The sequence below is a fragment of the Morchella importuna genome (genome assembly GCF_003444635.1).
Source record: "Morchella importuna strain M04M26 chromosome Unknown Morimp01GS052, whole genome shotgun sequence".
Taxonomy (NCBI): Eukaryota; Fungi; Ascomycota; class Pezizomycetes; order Pezizales; family Morchellaceae; genus Morchella; species Morchella importuna.
The window spans coordinates 164,470-180,115 of NW_025763449.1; the positions used below are offsets into that span (position 1 = coordinate 164,470).

General features: G+C 51.1%; 3 protein-coding genes across 3 annotated transcripts; 1 reads left to right on the forward strand and 2 right to left on the reverse strand.

Moving 5' to 3' along the window:
- Positions 1-4,234: 4,234 nt before the first annotated feature.
- On the forward strand, positions 4,235-6,453 carry LAJ45_10891 (uncharacterized protein; the record flags this gene model as incomplete). The annotated part of the gene is made up of 6 exons (XM_046120406.1): positions 4,235-4,351; positions 4,419-4,901; positions 5,013-5,247; positions 5,318-5,470; positions 5,545-5,678; positions 5,755-6,453. 6 exons carry the CDS (start codon positions 4,235-4,237, stop codon positions 6,451-6,453), a joined length of 1,821 nt encoding a protein of 606 aa, XP_045966415.1.
- Positions 6,454-10,661: 4,208 nt separating this feature from the next.
- Positions 10,662-11,388, reverse strand: LAJ45_10892 (uncharacterized protein; the record flags this gene model as incomplete). Its single annotated transcript, XM_046120407.1, has 3 exons — positions 10,662-10,708; positions 10,820-11,197; positions 11,280-11,388. 3 exons carry the CDS (start codon positions 11,386-11,388, stop codon positions 10,662-10,664), a joined length of 534 nt encoding a protein of 177 aa, XP_045966416.1.
- Positions 11,389-12,204: 816 nt separating this feature from the next.
- LAJ45_10893 (uncharacterized protein) lies at positions 12,205-15,100 on the reverse strand (the record flags this gene model as incomplete). Its single annotated transcript, XM_046120408.1, has 7 exons — positions 12,205-12,391; positions 12,515-12,814; positions 13,078-13,326; positions 13,496-13,552; positions 13,776-13,863; positions 14,547-14,624; positions 15,004-15,100. The coding sequence occupies 7 exons, from the start codon at positions 15,098-15,100 to the stop codon at positions 12,205-12,207; spliced, it is 1,056 nt and encodes a 351-aa protein (XP_045966417.1).
- Between the last annotated feature and the right edge of the window lie 546 nt (positions 15,101-15,646).

Consider the following 15,646-nt stretch of genomic DNA (forward strand, 5'->3'; position numbering starts at 1 on the left):
CATGTATCTAGATGTAGTACACGTACATGTAGCTTACTGCATGTGTATAAGGCCATACATTACCTTCAGTGTACAATGTACATGTACCTACCATAAGGCGATGACGCAAATTTCCACTTCCTGGTAGCTCGACGGAGGATGCCTACAGCGAATCTGTATAGCCAGATCTCAGATCCGCACTTTTTTCATTATAGGTGTTAAACTGGTACTGTTTGACAAGCATTTTACAACATCTTTGGGGTCTTGATCTCCATTTCTATTTTTCACTTACATACGTACACTCTTACCTCATCATCAACAGAAACAGCACCGTTATTCATGTCGTCGTCGTCATATATCACCTCTTGGCCATCATCATCTAAAACGGATGCCTCTTTCCTACTCCCCACTTTTCCTACATACGCGCTCTTTGAAGAGAAATACACGGCTAAAGCTACTCAAACGTCCCCCGCTGCGTAAGATTAGGAGTTGTATCGGTTCTGCAATTAACTGGTCTGCTGCTGTTACGCTTCACGGCTTATCACTCGTTTAACATGAATATCAAAATTGAGGTAGCTCATGATCAGGGAATGAGGTTCACAGTTCACAAAATCTTCTTGCTTCTTACAACTCCTGATCCCTGATTCTTAGTCTTACAAACTTCCAAAGAGAGTACAATGAGCTGATCCCGATATAATGGACTAAAGAATGGCGTTACTCTACCTAAGGGTATCCCTTAGAGGCAGCCATCTCTAGGTTTGCTATCTAAATTGGGACGTATGTTCATGCGGAGAGCCCCAACGCCTAGGCGTCGACTCAATCGACAATCCCGCCCTCAAGACCCTCAGAAGGCATTAATAAACTATCCGATATGTTACCGACGGCTCGCTTACTTATAGTCTTGGATACATGCGGTTGCTCAGGGCAAGGATAGTTTGTATGGAGTGGCGCCGTTCTCTCATACAAATAATCCTGTTTCCATCACTTGCATTTTCTGGTTCTTTTGCTGGTAAGCAAGTAGTTGCGCATGGGTCAATCTCGGTGGCTGGGAGATTTGAAAAACACAGGCACTATATTCGGGATTCAGTAGGTGCTTTATTCGCAGAGCCGCTACTCTGCCTTCTCTAACCTCAGGGCAGGGCAGAATAGGCGGTGAGGTTCCGTGAGATGATTCGGATGGAGTTCAGGGATGAAGTAGCTCAGACTCCAGAGTATTACACCATATGTATGCTCTACCCCTTCTACCCAACGGCAAGGATCATAAACCCTGTTGGCGGAATATGCCTTCGGTATATATCGAGTTCCGACCTTTAAATTCGTCTGATGGATTTTATGCCGCTTATCTGCATAGCAGGCGGTTAAAGCTGGTCCGTGATAAATGCCGTCAACTAGCTGCATATCATCCTAGTCACTTTCCTCATGGCACGTGAGGAAACAAGAGTAACAGCCGAAACCGTCCTTTGCTTTACAGCTATATTTATCTTCGCAAAGTTGCCTGCATCGTTGAAGCTGTCCTACAGGAAGTACCTATGGCGTGTGGCAGAGTTTGTACCACAGGCGACATCTACAATTGTAGTTACATCCGGGGAACCAAATGTGGCAGCGCGCCTCATTTAAGAGGGAGAAAGCTTGGTGAAATTCGAAGAGATCAGGCATTAGACTAGTGGGAGTATGATGCAGTGAATTCACTTGCATAGGCGCTAGGGTTCATAAATACATGTACCTACTCGCGTCTAGGATAAAGAACCAGAACATGCAAATGCCTACATGTACTTGTTTACCACGAAAAGAACCAGAAAATGCAGTTGCTCAGGGCAAGGATTATTTGTATGGAGTGGCGGTGATCTCTCATACAAACTATCCCTGTTTCCGTCACTTGCATTTTCTTTTCGTGGTAAACGAGTAGTTTGTATGGCAGCTCAGCACCACTCCATACAAATAATCCCTGCTTTCTCACTTGCATGTTCTGGTTCTTTTTCCCTGACGCGAGTAGAGTACTTGGAGAAAAGTTTATTTTTTGCACTTGCAGCTTGATTTTGCCCTTGGTATTATGTGCTTCTAGAGTACGGATACTCTACTGTGGAGTGGAACAGTGGAATAGTGGACAAGATTTATCCTGCAGTCGATCAAACTCTCCAATTTGAGTTTGTGAAACCTGGTGTGCGGGTTTGGAGAAAGGCCTGCCGTTGAACACGAAGATTCCCAATACCCCTTTACGACTACATGATGTAGAATAGAAATCTACTCCGGAACATCAAAATCTATCTCAACTAGAGCAGAATTTCACTAAGAGTTATCTACAAAACCTTTTAAAAGAACTTTGTTATTACAAATCTAGATAACAGCACGGGCCGAGTAGGTCAATTAAGCTAGATTACATGCGCCACTTGGTAAGAAGAACCAATTCAGGAAGTCAGCAACTTCATTTTTGGTTAAACAACTCGACAATTTTGGCGTAGCATCGGGGCTGCATCCGTTTTCTGTATGTACAGAAATAACCGATCAAATGACCTGCCGACCCTATAGATCTAATGGCATGTCTCGCAACCTTATTTATGTAGGCGAATTTACAGAACAAAAGGTAGGTGGAGTACAATATGTATGTAGTTTTGTTGCCTTATAATTAACATAACACAACCGTATTGCAAAACTAATTTACTGTAGGTATGTATAGTTCTAGGACATAAATCATCGTATGGGGCGGCGTAGCAACGGGTTTCGACACCTCACGCCCCATCATGACTACCCACCCAGCAACCACAATTGACCCTTTGGAGAGCTGTTTTTTTGTATAGTTGTTCAATAGTAGCTAAATAAAGATAATTGGACATTTAATATCTTGTATACCAACCCCTTGCCTTTATAACAGCTCTATTCTCCTAGACATGCTCTCAACTAGCTACCAAATCTCTAGAGAATAAATCATCAGGTAACAGTTCCCAGCAATGAATTAGACCTTCCTCCATGAGGGGCTTCAATACTTAAGGTGATCTAGTATCATATCCCAAATGGGGGTAGTGTTGATGGTAAAGCTTCTTGAGATGTACTTAAACATGTTCAATGGGATTTAAGTCAGGGGAATAGGTAAGCTAGTCCTCCAGAACATCTACCCCACACTCCTCCAACCGCTGAGTTGTAAGGGTTGTGGTGTATACCTTTACAAACTTAATAGTTGTAGGAGCATGGGGTACACTGTCTCTGGGCGCCATCGGTGGTTGTGGAAAAAATTTGTGGTCAGGCATTGCAGTCAGGCGTTGCGGCGTTGCGACCTCACACCTTCCGATGATTTATGGCATCGCGCTGTACATATAGCGCGCGGAATATTGGTATCAAGTTGCGGTTTATTCCAAGAACTTTGTCTTTAATTGCCGCCATCATTTCGTTCTGGCGAATTGAATCTTATAGCACTGAGGATTACAGGGTTTTCAATCTCCCTATGAAATCAAAGGAAAGGGGTGTCTTCCATAGGGCTGGGCGGCGGCTTTTTATCTTGATGGTCGGCTGGATATATGATACGATGGCACCTGCATGAGTCAAAATTCAACACCCCGAAGACCATACTACCCATACAGCTAGACCCCTGCCAGGAATGCTGGAGTATTGGTGGTTGTCACTATTTTGGACTTCCGGTGAGCATTACACCTGCAGTACTTACTTCATCCAGCATGGTGGTCCAACTATTATACCAACCAGGGAGTTACTTGGCAGTAACAGATCAGCCCTATGGGCCTATCAACCCTTCCTTTCCAATTCTGAAACGCTACGATAAATATCTACAGAATAGAAAGGAATTGAAAATTAAGAGGGGAAGAGGAAGAGGAAGAAGAAGTCTTCTCTTATGCTTTGATAACAGAGACCAACCCGAGAAATTAATCTACTACTACATAGTGACACTCGTGTTACTGCCACTAGATGTGGCACATACATAATTTCATTTCATACTAGTTGCCAGGAGCGTAATCCCTTAGTAACTGTATGATCAACACCAGGAAAGGAAGCCAACACAGCCGTCCATCCACCCCTAGCCAATCCAACGGGCCCTAATTTATATGGTGGATAATAATAACTACAAGCGATCCCGTGCTGAGTGAGGATACTTAAGAAGAACCCTTGGTGCTTCTACTTTTATTGCTCTGGTTCTTTCTGTTGTTGGTTCTTTCTTTCTACGTTTGCTTTCTTGCTTTCTTGCTTTCTTGCTTTGAATTTCTTTGCACGAATATACGAACGGGGCAATTAAAACAAGAAAACAATAATCATGAGAATCCCAAGTACTATTTTGCCCCGGGCGACAACTCAAGCCAATTCTACAATATCAGTTGACTTTGTACACCCAACACTCGAGATGGAGGATCTCTACCTATTGCCCTTAACAGTAAGTACCCAAGGACCAAAACAATAAAGTAACAATGAACGATACTAATGCTCCAAACCAAAAAAAGGTCTCCAAGCCCAGCGTATCTTTCCGGACTATGCTATCAAACCGTCTCACCACCAGCTGGTTCCCCCTCGCCGAAGCCTGTAACAACACCGGTCCCGACGATACCAAGCCATGGTACAAGTTTCTTGAAAACTGCTATGAGAATCAACTCCTTGACCCTTCAAAGTCCACAACAATAACACAGACACCCAACGGTGCATTCTCCGTACCCAGCACCAGCGAGCGTGCGGATCAATGGGGTGAATTCTACCAGGGCTCGGGAGGCACTGGGACTGATACTATGACGATTGCTGGGGTTGATATTCCGGATCTTGAGTTGAACTTTGCGACAGGCATAAATAGCTCGCATGCGCATGTGGGGTTGGCAAAGGGTTCGACACTGCTGGATAAGATGGTTGAGCAGAAGCTTATTAACGCGAGAGCCTTTTCGTTGTTTGTGGGGAGTGATGTGAGGTATTTGCAGAACTGGGATCCGAATGCGAAGGTACGTTGATTGCATATGGAATCTCTCATAGGCAGGGCCAGGGAGAAAACGCCGAATTTTTGTTTGCGGATATTGGGGGCCGGGGTTGACATGAGATGGTCTTTACTGCAGGATGCGAATTATCCTGGATCAATCGTTTTTGGAGGCCTCGATTTCGCAAAACAGAGCCAAACGTTCATAAGAGGTGACCTTGACACGGATGGGATTCCTCAGCTCGATGTCACAGGCATAAACGTCCATGCCGAGCACGCGGTATACGACATTATGGGGGGTCTGGGAGTCGGTACATATGATGCAGAGATCGATGTCTCGAGCCCTTGGATTTACGTTCCCCAGGTTGCTGCTGGTACGTGCCAATGATCCCACCCTCTTGTATTTTTGCTCGAGGACTTTTGCTAAACCCGGGTTCTTTGCAGAGGCTATTCGTGCTAAACGTGACAATGACTGGAACTCCTCGGGTGATATCGTGAGCAACCCTGTACACCTGGGCAATATCTCCATGACTGTGAAGGTGAAGGGAGTTGGAAATGGGGGTGCATCGGAGGTCAACATCACATTTCCAGAATCAAGTACGTACCCGCACCGATTCAATCCCAAAATCGAGAAATCCGAACGTCTGCTAACAGATTTGGTTGTAACATAGTTTGGGGATGGGACAGGAGTTACTACACGGTGCCCCAAGTCACAAAGGACAAATACTTCCCGTTCCTGATTAACAAGTCCAACTCCCGCGCAAGGGTTATCCTTGGAAGGCCATTCCTGAAAGCTGTCTATCTTGTGAGTTTTTTGATATACTATTATTTATATATATATCTCGGGCGAGTGTACTCACGATTTGGATCTTCCCCCGTAGGCAATCAACTACGACAGCAACGAATTCCAAGTCGCCCCCGCCAGCTACTCCTCCAACTCCCAAATCAAACCCTTCAAAGCCGTCGCCGCCGACGGCAGCGACAGACTCGAATCCTTCCCCAGCCTAACCGAAGAAGAGATCGAAACCCTTGCAACGGCAACCGGCACCAACCCGACGTCGACCGCTACAATCATTTCCGACCCCAGCAGCCCCAGCAGCACCTCCCTCGCCGACTCATCCTCCTCCGGCTCCAGCACCCCCACCGGTGCCATCGCCGGCGGCGTCGTCGGTGGAGTCCTAGGCCTCCTTGCAATCGCAGGCCTCATCTTCCTGTTTATGAGGCGGGGCAAGAAGAAGTCGTGGGTCGAGAACAAGGAAAATGTCCTGTCCACGCCGTCAACGGCCGGGCTGAGTCCCGACGCGATGGGCGCCGCTGCCGCTGCCCCCCACCACCAGGGGCAGCAGCTGGAGTACTTCAAGGCGGAGCTCCCGGCTAGCACCGAGAGGCCTGGGGAGTATGCGCCGCTGGGAGAGCTGCCGGCCGGGTCGCCGACGGAGGTGAAGCAGGGGTACTATTATGAGCCGGAGGTGGACCCGCAGGAGGTGCCCGCGAGTCCCGTGGTGCCGGGGGCGTTTGTGCATGTGCCGAGACCACCGCAGTCTGCCGTCCCCGGACAGGAGACGCATGAGTTGCCGTAATCGGGAAGGGGTGTGTGTTATAGTGATGGACTTAATGTTTAGGGGGTGTGGATAGTTTTGTATAGTACGGCTTTTTCTTTTTTACTTGCTGCGCGCATGCATGTAGATCCAACGCTCGTTTGTTGTATCCTTTCTTTTGTCTGTCTGGAGCGGCGTTTTGTATATACATACGATAACCTATAATTCATGATAAAGGTAAATACAACCGAATCTCTCTGTGGTTATGCACATGTATTCTTGAGACATCTTAGCTAAGCTTAAGTGTAGCTTAAATGCACCCCCGGAACCTAATATTTGGCCCTGTCCTTGCTCCCGAGAGGAGTGTTCTTTGCATTAGTACATATGTACGTGTCCGCGGTTCGCTCCGGGCCGTGCATGGAATTCAGTTTGCAGTCGTGCGTATGTAGGTTACGGAACCTGGTACCTTGATCATTGCAGCTAGCTGTCTTGGAGAGGAAAGCTAGCAAGTTTAAGGTTCCTTCCATGCTGCTTGTTCAGGTACCAATGACTATACGTAGTTATGAGCCGGTACCGATACACGGGATAATACATGTAGTATACAGTGAATTCGCTCCCCCCCAAAACCTCAACGAGGTGGATTCATGGGATATCACTCGACCTCCCGATTTTGGAGACGATGTCAATGTGGCCTTCCGGGTGTACTGTGCCGGGCGGGTCAAGTTTTGGTAATATTGCTCTAGTCTGGCCATAAACCGGGTCATCTAGAAGCATCCCAATGTATTTCCGTGTATGTACCGGTAGTAACACTTCGCCGAAAGTTTTTCTCTTCCCTTTATTGTGATATTGTCTACTTTTTTTTCTTTTTTCTTTAGTCTCCCTGCACGCCTTTGTACGTCTACTCACTTTTTGTCTGCTATGTCAATACCACCACTGCGACCTCCAGGCTCTATGGATTCGGAGATATATATTACCGCCCATGCCAGTAGTAGGTCTTCAGCCCGTCTGACCCTCTTCTCTTAGCAGCAAGCGTGAATTAAACAAAAACAAAAACAAAAACAAAAAGTCTTAGCAGCAAGCGTCTTGGCGCACGAGTGACACTCCATGACCCCACCTCACCAATCCTCATCTAAAGTCCTAAATTTCGCCCCATCCTTGGCACTTCCAGCATGAATAACACACTCCCCAATCACCTCTTCCCTCCCTTTCTTTCTCCATAAACACCAGGGGTCAGTGACCCCACCAAACCATCCCCCGAGCCTCAGGGCCGGGTGCGAGATGGGGCGGGGAGGTCACTGGCTCCTGGTGTTTGTGAGTTCCCCCCCTCTCTCCTCCCCTCTGAGGAGTAGAGGGAGAGGAGGGTGGTTGTTCTCCCCGTCGCTGCTGGACAGCGACGGGGGATTGGGGCTTGTGCTTGCCGGGGAGGGGAGGCCCCCCCTCATGGCTGGAAGCCCTTGTGTGCTCCCTCCTGCGCTCCGAAGGGAGGAGGAGGGTTGAGCAGGGCTCGCCGAGGGGGGGGGATACACCCTTCCATGACTAGGGACTTTGTGTCGGCCGGGGGGAGGGGGGGAGGAGAGGGGGGGAGGGCCGGGCAGGGAGGGGGAGGGAGGGGAAAGGTCCTCCTATGTTCTGAGCCGCTGTGCTACCTCCCGCCCTCGAGAAGAGGGGGAGGTCGGCCGGGCTCACCTGGGGGGGGGGGGAGGTCGGCCTCTCATGGTTTGAGGCCCTCGTCCTCCGAGGAGAGGAGGGGGAAGGGAGGGAGCGCGCGTTCGCCGCGGAGGAGGGCCCCTCCTTGGTGAGCCTGGCTCATACCTCCTCTCTTTGAGGGTAGGAGGGGCGCAGAGGCTTCTAGCTGTGTGGTGGGGGGTTCTCCTTCCTATGGCTGGAAGCTTCTATGCCCCCTCTTGCCCTCGAGAAGAGGAGGCGTGGGCCAGGCTCGCTGAGTGGGAGGGGATGCTCCTCCAATGGCTGGAGGTATTTGTGCCCCCCGTACCCTCGAAGGGCGTGGGGGAGCGGGGGGAGGGGGATATGAGGGAGGGGATAGTACGAGTGCGCGGGCGAGGGGAGCTCTGAGGAAGGGGAGGGAGCTCCCTCTCTTGTGGCTGGAGCCCTTGCCCCCTCCTGCCCTCGAGGAGAGGAGGAGAGTGGGCCAGCTCGTCTGGGGAGGCCTCACCCCCTCCTCCTACCTCTGAATAGAGGGCGAGCCAGGGGGAAGAAATCTCCCCGCGCGGCTAGAAGCCTCTGTGCCCTCTCTAGAGGTCGGGTGGCCGGCCCGCTGAAGGAGGAGGGAACCCCTCCCTATGCTCAGCAACGTCTCTGCTCCCTCGTCAAGGGAGCAGCCGACGCTCTCACCCTGTTGGGTTCCTGGGCGCTGCCGAGGGCCCAAAAGGGATGAAAACGTCGGTTTTGGCGTAGGCTGGCTGGTTCGCGGGGTCGAAGGCCCCGAGGCTATTTGCCCGAGGGGAGACCGACGAGGTCATTCTCTGCCCCTCCACCCCCCCTCCTTTTAGCTGTAGTATTGGGGCCGCGGGGTGGGCTTTACGCCCCGCCTCACGGTGGTGCAGCAGGGCTCACACCGGGGTGTTTCGTCTGCCCCTCCTACGGTACGGGGAGGGGCTCTATTTCACACACCGCGGGGGTAAGAGACAGCATTTCTTGCGTCCCTGTTGGGTCTTGGGCATCGCTGAGGGCCCTAAAGGGATATTTAGTGTTCTCCCTACCTCCCGCCGGCCTAAACATTGAACCGCGCCTAGGAAGTAGTTGGTAGCGTATTCCGCCTCCTCTTAGGCTGGGTTTGGTGGTGAGGCTGGATGTTAGTATACGTATATAGATACCGCGGGGAAGCATGGATCTCCGAGGGGTAAGAGCTAGAAAATGGCCGGAGGCTGTCGGAACGATCGTTCCAGGATAACCGCCATTTTCTTGCTTCTACCCTGGAGAGATATCCTGCAGAGTGTGTTCTTTCGCAGGGATTTCTAGTTAATGTACTTGAGGCTCGCATATATGTTCGAAGGGGACTGCATATATGGCGTATTGACATGTTTCCGGCCCTTAATTAACGATCTCCGTAGGCAAGCAAAAGTAAGCTGGTACGTACGTACGCGTACATAGCCTCAAATCCCGTGCCCAGGAGTTTAAAGTCACCCACCCCCGTAGACTGTATTGGTCTGTAGGATTTTTTTTTTCTCTGCGTGGGATTGTGAGATTGTGAGTCTATCTAATCAATACCTCACCCCCCCCCCCCCCCCCCCCACGACCACCACCACCACCACTACCACACCAGCTTAAACCACGGGCATAAGATGGAGGCCGGGGCATGCCAAATATATGCCACCACTAGCTTTGTCCGTGACCCCATCACCAGTACGGAGGAAACTATATTTATTACTTTAAACCACGGCCAGTAAATAAGTAAACCCACAAATGTGAAAACAGGATACATTCCATGCAAGCACATGTACTACTGCATGTCGACCGTTTCGCACGTCAGTACTCTGGTCATAGGCCATCACTCGGCCCAGTCAAACACATATAAAGTAAGTACGGGTGCTTATCCATGACGCGGCAACCAAAAAAAAAAAAAATTGTGCCCGACCCAACAGAATCCACCCCGCGGGGGTTCAGAGGGGGCTGGGTCACGGGTAATCACTCGGTTAGGTTTAATGAGGTACTGTGTGGAGGAGGGTGTTTTTGATTGTTTAGGTTACAATACCGGAAAGGGGTAGAAATTCACTACCGTATTCCAGCCAATACGCTAGTGATGCTGTAAGAATACGGTATTGATACGGTATCGATATGGTATTCTACTTACGAAGCTGGTTTAAACCAGTATTCTTGACTCAATACCGTAGCCCCACGGTAGCAATTTTACCCTCATTTCCGACACTGTAGGTATGCGGGTACTGTTTATAGAAACTACAATTATCCCCATACCCCCTCCTCCCCTCCCCCCCTTTCCCTGCCGCCCCCAAAATAGGAAAATAAAAAGTGAGAAAAACAGAAAACAGAAACAGAAACGCCTTTATTGTGAGACACGACAAAAGAGAGAAGACAGGGGAGACAAGACAAAAGAGAAGTAATAGCTATCTGAGCAGGCAGAGTAGATATAACACTCTTCCCCTCATATAGCCCTACGGTAGTGTGTTTTTTCACGGTCTTCTAAAGGTTATTAGGGTTTTGAATTGGGACTGGGGGGGGAGGAATATATCCCCCAGTAAAAAGACTCCCACCGCACCACCACGAGCAGCTAGTTACTGCGTCCCCGCCGCCCGCCTCTTATCCGCAACCTTCTTAATCGCTACCGCACCCCCGCCGTCAGCACAAACCCTCCAAAAACCCCCAACCCCCCAACCCCCCAACCCACCCTCCGCACCACCCACCCCCCAAAACCACAAAGAAGAACACCTACCAGCAGCCCACTCCTCCCCCCTCGCGCCATTCTCCAACGTCGCGCCCCCCACCGCCACCGCCGGCATCGTCGTCGCGCCCGTAATCGCGCCCCCGCCCGCCGCCGCCGCCGTCATCACCACGGCCTCCTCGCCAGGCACGCCAAAGCCCGCCACGCGCCGCATCTCGGCCGCCTGCGCCCCCTTCATCCACTCCACGAAGGCGTCCACGGCGCGCGTGTCCTCGTCGTTGCGGTCCGTGAAGATGTTGAGCGGCCGTAGTAGCCCAACGTGCTCGAGTGCCAGCCGGACGTCGGGGAGCTCGGCGTGCGTGCGCCCGGAGGACTCGGCGAAGTCGCGGGTGGTGCTGCCGAGGAGGGTGAGGTAGCGGGAGAGGATGTCTGGGGGGGGGGGTGTGTTAGTGGGGTGTGGGGGGGGGAGGGAGGGAGGAGGGGTGGGGGAGGACAGTGGGGGAGGGCATACCAGTGACAGCATCCAGCACCGAGGGCTTCGCGGTTGTGAGGCCGGCGGCGCGGAGCGCCTGTGCGGCCGAGACGCGGAGGAGGGCGAAGAAGAGTTCCTGGTCGCTCATTCCGGGGGTGCTGCTTCCTGGTCTTGGTCTTGCTCTTGGTCTGTGTGTGTCTGTTTAGTTATGGTGTGTGGAGAGGAGGTGTTTGGGGGTTAAAGATGATAGATTGGTTTGCAGCTCACACCGGGAGGGGCCCTTTCATGGTTTCCCGGGGGTGTTTGGGGGGCGGGAGTGTTGCTTGCGGGTTGTGTGAATCGCGTTCTGTCTGTGATTGATTGATTGGGTGCGTGCGGTGTGCAGCAGCAGCGGTGGTTGAGGGTTGGTTGAGTGAGTGAGGTTTTGGTGGAGTTGCAGTGGCAGTGGCAGGGGTGTGTGGCTGTGTGGGTGGTTGCTGTGGCTGAGACTCTCGAGTGTTGCAGCAGTCTTGGTTGGCTGGCGGCCGATTATTAACCACAAGGGTCAACGATTGATTTGCAGCTTTTGGAGACGGTCGGTTACTACTACTGCTAATAATCACACTGACTCGATTGGACTCTCAATGCTTGTTGTCTCTGTTTTTTTTATTTCCTTTTCCTATTACTCAAAGAAATAATTCATAGAAAGCACACAATCATAAATAATAATAATAATAATAATAATAATAAAAAAACGACTAAACAGGCTTAAGAAACAACCCAAAAGAATGATTACCAAAAAAACGAACTAAAACACCCTTGATTCCACAATATTTTCTCCCCCCGACCACAAAAAAAGGAGACCAGAAGAACAAAAAAAGGACGTCAAAAAAGAAGTCCAGGAAAATAAAATAAATAAATAAAACAAAGCCAGATAGGCCAGAGATCAAGGAGAGAATCTCTCCCGAATTGCACAAGGCCCCAATCAGTACCCAACAGCGCCCTGCTTCTTTGAGAACAGCGATGCAAGCGAGTCCTGGACCTCAAACTCCTCAATGACGGCGCCAAAGCCGTGGCACTTGACCTTCAGCACCAGGCCCTCAGCCAGCGAGTTGAAGTCGTTCATGTCCAGGTATGTAAACTGCGGGTGCTGCGTGACGAGGACCCAAACACTGTATTTCGTCTGATAATTAGAAAAAAGACCCCAACCCATATTTTACTACTATTATATCCTCGAGAACGTGGTGGGACTAGTAGTAGAAAGGAAGGAAGGAAGGAAGGAAGGAAACACTCACGCAATCGGCGTCAACTCCCCCTCCAGCTCAAACCTATCCTGCATATTAAAGAGATCCCACAACTCGTTCGCCGCCAGATCCCACGTCTGCGCGCCCCACGGCACCTCCGCATGCATCTGCTCCTGCCCCTGCTGCTGTTGTTGCTGCTGTTGCTGTTGCAGTTGCTCTTGATGTTGCTTGAGGTACAGCGGCTCGGGCGGACACGACACCATCAGTCGGTGCCCGTGGAAGTCCGCCTCGGGGTTCTTGTCAATATTCCCAAACATCAGCTGGATATGGTCCATGCACGGCTTCTCCAACCTATAGAATCGAATCACGACCCGCACATCTTAGCCTCACTCTCACTTCCCACTTTTCTAGCTCCGCCTTCTCCACCACCACAGCCGCCCCCAATAATATATACAACCCTCCTCCTTCTTCCCTTCCGCCCAACCCCCACAACTCCCACCTCTTCCTCATCCCCACAACATCCCCCCCCCCCCCCCCAAACCCTCTCTCTCCCCATCCACAAACACACACACACACACACACACCCAAACACACCCCCTGGCGGTAAGACTTACGCCAATACAAAATCAATGCCAATCTCATTATACGTCCTCCCGAACCTTGCCACCTCGGGCGGCGGCGGCGGGGCGCCGCCCTGCTGGCCCAACACCGCGGGGCCCATGGTGTACCCCGTCTGCGGCGTGTACGCGATACCGTGCGCCTCGAGGATGGCGCGTAGGCGTGCCGTCTCCTCGTGTAGCCGCTGGTTCTCGGCCACGACGGCGGCCTTCTCCTTCGAGATGCGGGTGAACTCGGCGGCGAGGCTAATGCGGCGTAAGGATTCGCGGTAGAGCAGGTGGGCGGGGGAGAGCGCGGCGGGAGGGGAGGAGGAGGGAGAAGAAGAACAGGGGGGAGGAGAGGGGTATGGGGAGCGGGAGTGGGGATGGGGATGGGCAGGGGCGGGGGCAGGGCTGAGGGTGGTGGTGTGCATACCGTGTGGTTTCAGCCTCGAGGTTCTTGGTGTAGGACTCCTTCCTTTCGCGATGCGTCCTGTGGGCGTGGGGCGGAGGGGGTGGTTGTTAGCCGGCATTGCTTTGCTTATGGTATGACTTTTTTTGGAGGAGGTAGGGGAGGAAGGAGCTGCTGAGGAGGCTTATGGGGGAAGGAGGAGAAGGGGAGAGGTGGGCTGTGAAAGGAAGGGGGGGTGATTATAAAGAAAGAAGGAAGGAGTATATGATATAGCTAGACTGGGGGGGAAGAGGGGGGAGCGTACCTTTGCGCCTGTCTGTTCAGTTCCTGGCGCCGAGTGAGCGCCGGCTTGGAGTCGGGCTTGGGGCCCCGACGCTTCGGTTTCTCGCCATCTGCCAGCAGCGTGTCGTGTCAGCGTGCAAATCCAAATAGCCCATCATTTTTTCCCCTTCTTTTCTTTCTCTCCCTCTTACTGTCTGCCACCCTCAGTCTGTCTCTCTGTCTCTGTCTCTGTCTCTGTTCCTCCCCCCTCAGGCTATCTGGGCTGGGTATTTGATATCATCTAGCCTAATAGTAGGCCAGGCCCAATATCAATAATACCAGTATAATAATGTAGCTAGCTTAGCTAGCTAGGCCTATGGGGTACTGTCCGCCGCCCCCCGCCGCCCCCTCCCGTCACAACCCGTCACCTTGCCGCAGAGTGAGGCGTGGTGGTTGGGTTACTTCCAAATACTTGCATGCCCACCCAGGTTCAATCACCCCCCAAGACCAAAACCACAATTAACCCCAACCCACACACCTCACGGGCCAGTAGGTGGACCAGGTAGGCATGCAAGACATTGCAAATCACCCAGAAAAAACTCAAATCACGAAGGAGGTGATTGGGCGGGGTCGGCAAAACCTGCCCTCCATGACATAAAAAAAATGCAAGTAAGGTACGGCCAGATCCGCAGATAGTTAAGACAGCAGCAGGCAGGCAGGCCGGCCCGGGATGGGAAGGGAAGGGGTGCCAAAAAGGAAAAAGGGAAAAAAAAAAAATTTAAAACAGAAATATCAGTTTGTAGATGGTAAATACCTTTCCTGCGAGACCCAAGCCCAAGCTTAAGAAAGTCAAGGCTAAACCTGCCTGAGTTTGAGCCTTCGGAGCTCGGCTCTAGTTACAATTAGTTAGCTCTTTTTCTTTTGTTGGGAGGGGAGGGGTAGGGGAAGGTAGATTCTTTTTTTCGCATTTCGCTTTCTTTGTATGGATGGGGGCCGGGGATACCGGTGATCATGATGTTTAGGGCTGATCACGGATAGGACGGTAGATGGGGGGTATGACATATGTAGAGTAGGGTAGTAAGGGTAAGGGTAGGTATTTGGAATTCATAGATAGACATGTAACTGCCATCATTGGCTAGCTTTTGGGGGGGGGGAGGGTATAGTAGTAGGGCAAGTTATAGTATTGTATAGGCAGCGAGTACTGTAAGGTAAGGGTTCTTCGATCTTCTTTTTCTTTTGTTAAGAAAAAAAAAAAAAACTACTCGACTCACGCTCTGCGGGACTCGTCTGATCCGAGGGCGGCGGTGACATGCCCAGATCGTGCATATGATTTACAACATGCGGAGCAAGCTCGTTGTTGTCCGACATTTCAGGAATGGGGGGGGGGGGGGGTCGAGCGGGTTTTGGAAGGGGAGGGGGTTATTTGGAATCTTGTGCTTTTCTAATTTATTTTTTGCTAAAAAATTTCTCTTGTTAGGCTAGATTTGGAATTTTTGATAGGGTGCTGCTCTCTAGGCCCGGGGTGTGGTGTGGTGGTGGTTTGTGATTGTGGTTTGTGGGTTAGCCGTGGGTTGCCGGTAAGAAAAAAGGTTGAGAGAGATTTGAAGTAAGTATTTGGAATTGTTGTTGTTGCGCTTTTTCGGTTGGTAGAGAGCGGAAACTGGTGCGTGCGCGGTAGATTTGGAAGGGAAGGGGGTGGAATTGGAATCAAGGGGAGAGATAAGTAGTCGGTGTTTCTCCCGTGTGCCCTTTTCCTTTTCCCTTTATTGCTAATTTGAAGCTGAGCTGCGAGCTGCGAGCTGTGAGCTGTTGGCTGAGCTGAGCTGAGCTGAGCTGTAGTGTATATATCGCGATAGTAGATGGTAGTGGTAGTGGTAGTGGTAGTAGTAGTAGTAGTAGTAGTAGTAGTGTAGT